The 6,540-nt window shown below is 38.1% G+C and overlaps 1 protein-coding gene across 1 annotated transcript; it reads right to left on the reverse strand.

Moving 5' to 3' along the window:
- Positions 1–294: 294 nt before the first annotated feature.
- On the reverse strand, positions 295–1,481 carry LOC125856034 (uncharacterized). Its single transcript, XM_049535635.1, has 2 exons — positions 1,165–1,481; positions 295–760 (listed from the first exon to the last, which is right to left on the reverse strand). The coding sequence occupies exons 1-2, from the start codon at positions 1,479–1,481 to the stop codon at positions 295–297; spliced, it is 783 nt and encodes a 260-aa protein (XP_049391592.1).
- Positions 1,482–6,540: the final 5,059 nt, after the last annotated feature.

A 6,540-nucleotide genomic window follows, 5' to 3' on the forward strand; every position in this document is an offset into this window, starting at 1 on the left:
GGAATCCATATCTCTCACCCTAACTAGATGGTACATACAACCCTTACAAATCATCCTTTTATATTTAAGATAGGAAAACAAAACGACCTTTAGGCATATAATTTCCCCCTTTCCATTCTAGGACAGCCTCATTCGGAAACGGAATCTTGACTACAGGGGTTCTACAATCAATAGAAGCATAACATGAGTGCATCCAATCCATACCATGGATAACATCAAAATCTAGAATATCAAGCTCTACTATGGGACAAGTAGACGAGACACTTTCTATAGACCCTCTTAGACACAATAGAATCACCAATATGAGTAGACACAGAAAAAGGGATCTAACAATATATCTGGAAAAGCATTAAACCTCATAGCCATATATGGTCTAACAAATGACAAGGTAGCACCGAGATGAAGTAAAGCATAAACAACAAGTTGAAAGAATTTCAACGTACATATAACCAGATTGGGAGAACCCTCTTGTTCACCACGGGTCTGAAGTGTATATAATCTACTTTGCTTGGGAGAATTTGAACCCGAACCACTTGGACCAGATGAAGGGTCATATTGAACCCTACGATGATTATCACATTCATACTTAGAAACTGAAGGCATTATCTTGTGGTCAATCTTACCACAACCAAAACAAAGATTGGAACCCACCAGACATTTTCCCTCGTGCTTCCTTCCACACTTAGTAGAAGTAGGCAATAGAAACCCACTACCATTTCTTCCTCGAGGCTTAGGGTTAGACACCCTTTCTTTGTTGAACCTAGAAGAAACATTGAGGAACCTTCACAGGAAAACCTCTGTATAACCCTAGGATGACCGTGTCTATCAGACCTTGCATGAGAGAAATTACCATTACTGGTTTTAGCCCTCTATGTCTCTCTAGAGTTTTCCTTAAGTTTCAACTCTTCAATCTGTTGAGTATCAACCATGAGATGAGAAATATCCATGTCATTAACAAGCATGGTGGTACGACATTCTTTAACAACCATTTCGGATACCCTCGAAATGAACTTGCTCATCCTTACCCTACAGTAGGAAATTATAGAGGGAGCGTACCTCGACAACTGTGTGAATCTCAAAGCATATTATTTTACTTTGATGTTCCCTTTTTGGAGGTTGATAAACTCAAACACCTTTGCCTTCCTCATCTTAAGAGGAAAGAACCTATCAAGGAAACCAGACTTGAACTTTTCACAATCTAGAGGACCCACATCTTTTGTCCTTCCTTCCTTCCATTGGTTAAACCTAATTTGAACAACACCCTTATGTTGATAAGCGGCCAATTCTTCCTTTTCCACCAGCGTCAGTCCCATAATAGCCAAGACATTGTATACCTCATCAATGAATTCTTGAGGATCTTCGTCAAGCTTAGAACCTTGAAATTCCAGATGATTCATTTTTGTGAAGTCCTTTACAGTAGATATTGCCATACCCACATTTGGGTTAACGCTAACCAGAACCTCCCTATTGGTTTGAGCCATCACTTCTTGAGCCAACACTTGGAAAGAAGCCCTAAACTTTGCATTAGTCACTTGTTCGGCCAAAGGGTCGAACGGAGCTTAAGGAGCTTGACGAGGAGCTTTTTGTTCCACATTCTCCCTCAGATTCCTTCTAGCATAAGCTCTTCGAGTAGCCATATCCTCTAGAGCATAGGATAAGGATTAGGAGAGAGACCTTAGAGAGTTACACTCTATTGCATGAATTAAGATTAATGAAGAAGTGGAGTTTCCTAAGAAACTTGTAGTTTCTCATTCATAAATGTGGTTTGCTTCACACTAATGAACCAGAATCTACTTGACAAGGTTTTGAGACATCTTAGATCCTCTCTAAACCTTGTGCTATGATTACCAAGCTTTTAATGATCCAGGGGTACCCCTTAGATCTAACATTGTGTACAAGACCCCGAGAGGCCTCATACAAGCCATTTAGCTTTCATAGTAAAGATAATAGAAACTGATAAGATTTAAAATATTATTTCAACATAACTAAGTTTTTCAAAACAAAGCGGAAGTGTAAACAAATGTCTCAAAAACCATCTTATACGATAGAATCTGAAGACGTAACCCGTACATCAATGTTCAAAGCTTGAAATGAAAAGATCATAAGGAAAGTCGTGGCCAAATCCTAGGGTGAATGAGGACTCACTAATCTTTAACTCTTCTTCTACTATGGATCCTAGCCACGGAGGAGAGAATCGGGAACGCCAGACCCCACATTGGGATAAGAAATGTAGGCAAGGGTATGTGTTAGTACAAAAATGTACTAAATATGAAAGCATGCATAAACATAGCATAACATAAAAGTTAGATAATATAAATAATGAAGAATAATCAATGAACATAATAGATCATCTCAACATGTAAAGAGTACTTCTTGAAGTAACCTTAATTCATCCTTAGTCAAGACATGGGTAACCGCCTCTAGTCTTAATCATTATGGAAGGCAAATTCAAGCAACAATCCAAGCTAATCATATATAAAAACATATCATAGCTTATCTTTTAAGGACATGGGTAATCACATGTTACCTTCTTATAAAGGGTGATGGGTAATCACCTCTTTTCTTTTCACCTTAGGATTATGGGAAATCACCTCTAGTCCTCTTACTTAGGATCATGGCTAATCGCCTCTTGTCCAACTTGCATTATAGGAATGTGGGTAGTCACCTAGAGTCCTACTCCAAGAAATATGGGTATCGCTTCTTATCCTTCATTTGAGAGGTCGTGGGTAAGCGCCTTTTGCCTCATCATTTTCATAGTTCCTTAGCTTATATTCATTTTAGTTGAGAAATCCTTTTAACCTAGAATTATTCAATGTGAGAAAGCCTTTAACATTCATACACAAGAGATTCCCTTCCACAAAAATCACATCAATAATCAACAATTAAATACATATGCTTCCCTCTCAAAGAAATTCATATCATATCTTATTTATCTCATAAGAATACACATAAATCCATAAATTCTCCTTTCATAGAGTAAAACCCATTTTAAAATCAAATTCTTCTTAGAAACTTGGGTTAAGCATGGGTACATGGAATTTCCTTATAAAAGAATAGAATCCTCTAAATTCATGCATAATAAATCATAATTCAATAAATTGAATCAACATTCGTAAGAACCCATACCATGGAAGAAAACCCTAACTCAAATTAGGGAATTTCTAATTTTCAATTTGGAGAACATGGGGTTCCATGGATGCAAGGGTTCCATGGATAAAACGTTATTATACCTTGCTATCAAAGCTGGAAAGCAATTGAAGAATGTAGGCATGACCTTAAACCCTAGCTTGAATATTCTTCTTCAAACTTCTAAAGAGAAAAATCTCCTACGAAAAGATTGACTCAACTATTTTTCAGTCAATATGAATAGAATGAAGTGAATAGATTAAGGTTAAAATAACTTATATATGGGCCCAAGGAATAGTAAAAATGGCATCATATTGATCTAAAGAAAACTGAAAAAGACCCAAAAGCCCCTAAACTTACGGTTGACGTAGTCCCCACAGGGAAGGCTCCCTGAGCCGTCTAAGGGTCCACGAGCCGTCTAGGCTGCCGTGTCCCTTTAATTAGTGGCCTGGAAAACTTCCCCAAAAATGCCCTTCCCACAAGACCCACTCGACGAGCTGTCATGGCCTTCACGAGCCAACTAGTGGCTCGTGTAAACGGTCAGCCTCTAAGTGCCCACTGCCTCCCCTTCACAACAATAACTACGCGATGCGGTACTCACCATGAGTCCTCTAGGTGCTCGTTGGAGGGGAGCCCTCTATGTAGTCAGTTAGGCCAAGGGTTCACTTGGGGACTTATAATGGTTCTCTAGTGTCGGCCACATCCATGATGTAGGATCAATGCATGACAAACATGGTATTAGAGCATAGAGTTTAAGAGTCATATGGAGTTTATGAAGTCGTGTCCGTGGAGTCCTTCTTATTGGTGTGAAGCACACCATATTTATAATTTGGAGACTACGACATTTAGGAACATTTTACTTTCTTCTTACTTATATTTGTGTTATAGAGATCAACTATATAAAATTTTCCTTTAACTCATCCTTACGTGTGTCTTTCAGAACATGCCTCCGTGAAATTTTATTTGAGGACATCCATCTAGGAGGAATGTTAATCCTTAGGGTCAAGAAGCTCCCGATGCACAAGCAGTGCAACCCACTCAATGAGATGTCACCAATGATTAGTTCAGAAATGATATTTAGATACTAACTGAGGTTGTGGGAAACAAGGTTTGTCAATCAAGAGTGAGTCATCAGGATGAAACTAATGCATCTAGAATTCATGAGTTCTTGAGAATAAATCCCCCGGAGATCACTAGGTCGCAGGTCATCGAGTGTCCGAAGAACTTTTCGAAAGAGCTTTAGAAAGGCTTTAAGGTCATGCGTGTTACTATAGAAAGTGTGTGGAGTTAGCCTCATATCAGTTCAAAAGTGTTGCTAAGATATGGTTTGATCAACTGAAGAAGAATAGGGCAGATGGGCACCATTTTTGAGTTGGGATGTGTTTGAAGATGCTTTCTTAGGGTACTTCTTTCCCCGATATCTAAGAGATGTTAAAGTGAGAGAGTTACCGAATCTAAAAAGGTAGTCTATGAGTGTGTAGGAGTAGTGTATGAAGTTTATTCAGCTATCCTTGTATGCACCGGAGATGGTGGTGGCTATAAGGAGTAGGATGATTTTGTTCGTGTCTGGGTTATCCCACCTATCAAAGAAATGTATGACATCTATGTTTATAGGGGACATGGACATAGCTAGACTCATGATTCATATCCAGTACGTTGAGAAGGATATGTTAAAGGGTAAAGAACAATTCCACAACAAGATAACAAGTAATAAGTTTGGCGAGCAAAAGACAGGGAATGGGCATTGGTCATCTTTTCAGTAGAGGTCATCTAGACCTACTCCATATTCAGCTAGTGAATTGGCACAGAGAAACAAGAATCATTAAATGAATAAGAATTCCTAGAATTTTGGAGTTGAGGGTACTCAGTCTCAGGGAAGTGTGGCACAGGGTTTTGGAGCTTGTCTTATCTTTAGTGTGGTAGGAACTATCCAAAAGAATTTCGTGATGGCTCCAATGGTTGTTTCAAGTGTGGTTAGACGGGTCATTTCATGAGAGAATGCACTTAGAATAGGCAGGGTAATGGGGGCAATAAATCAGGATCATCTTAAGTTCTAATAGATAGAGATACCTCGAGAGGATCTACTTCACGATCACGAATTGGTACAAATTGTATGTATGCTTTAGCTAGTCGCAAAGATAAGGAGAACACACCAAATGTTATTACTAGTATGCTTAAATTATTTATTTTTTATGTTAATTCCTTACTCTATTCAGGTGCGAGTTTGTCTATTGTGACTCTTTATGTAGCCATGAGGTTCGACATTACCTAGGAACAACTTCTTGATCTCTTCAGTGTTTCCACACCTGTTGGTAAGTCTATTTTAGTAGAAAGAGTCTATCATGATTTTACAATATGTATCTATCACAATGACATCATAGGTGACTTAGTGCAGTTAGAGATGGTGGACTTTGATGTTATTCTACGTGTGAACTGGGTTTATGCTTTTTATGCCTTAGTTAATTGCAAAACTCGAGCAATCAGGTTTTGATTTCATGATTAGCCAGTTTTAGAAAGGAGGAGTAGTTTAGAAGTTCCCAAAGGTAAATTTATTTAATACCTTAAGGCCAGAAAGTTGGTTTCTAAGGGGTGTATCTATATCTTCGTATGAGTTAATGACTCTAGCATTGAGACACCACCTATTCAATCACTTCTGATTGTGAGTAGGTTTTGAAATGTCATTCCAAATGTCTTTCCAGACAATCTTCCCGTAGTCCCTCCTAAGAGAGAAATAGAATACAAAGTAGATATTGTTCCTAATACTCAACCCTTTTGTATTCCACCATATAAAATGGCTCTAATTTAGTTAAAAGAGTAGTTAAAAGATCTTCTCGATAAGAATTTCATCAAACCAACTTTCTCCCCTTGGGGAGCTCCGGTCCTATTCGTGAGAAAGAAAACTGGTTCCCTTAGTATGTGTATTTATTACCGCTAGTTGAACAAGGTCACCATAAAAGAATAAGTATCCCCTTCCAAGAATTGATGACCTTTTGAAACAACTTAAGGGTGCCACTTGTTCCTATAAGATAGACCTCAGATTTTTGGCTTTGATTAGTTGAAAGTGAAATAAAGTGGCATACCCAAGACAACATTCAAGACCCTTTATGGGCATTATGAGTTCCTTATGATGTCCTTTGGTTTGACTAACGCTCCTACAACATTCACGGATCTTATGAACAGACTATTTAAGTAGTATCTCGATGTGTTTCTTCTCATAATTATATATTGATTTATTCAAGGAAAGAGGAGGGCCATGCTAGTGATCTTAAAATAGTCCTCAAAATGCTCAAATATGGAGAGTTATAATCCAAGTTTTCTAAGTGTGAGTTATGGCTATAGTCTATATCATTCTTAGGACATATAGTGTCTGCCAATGGAATTCGAGTTGACATTTAGAAGAATGAAGCAGGTTAA

The sequence above is a fragment of the Solanum stenotomum genome, chromosome 2, assembly GCF_019186545.1.
Source record: "Solanum stenotomum isolate F172 chromosome 2, ASM1918654v1, whole genome shotgun sequence".
NCBI lineage: Eukaryota > Viridiplantae > Streptophyta > Magnoliopsida > Solanales > Solanaceae > Solanum > Solanum stenotomum.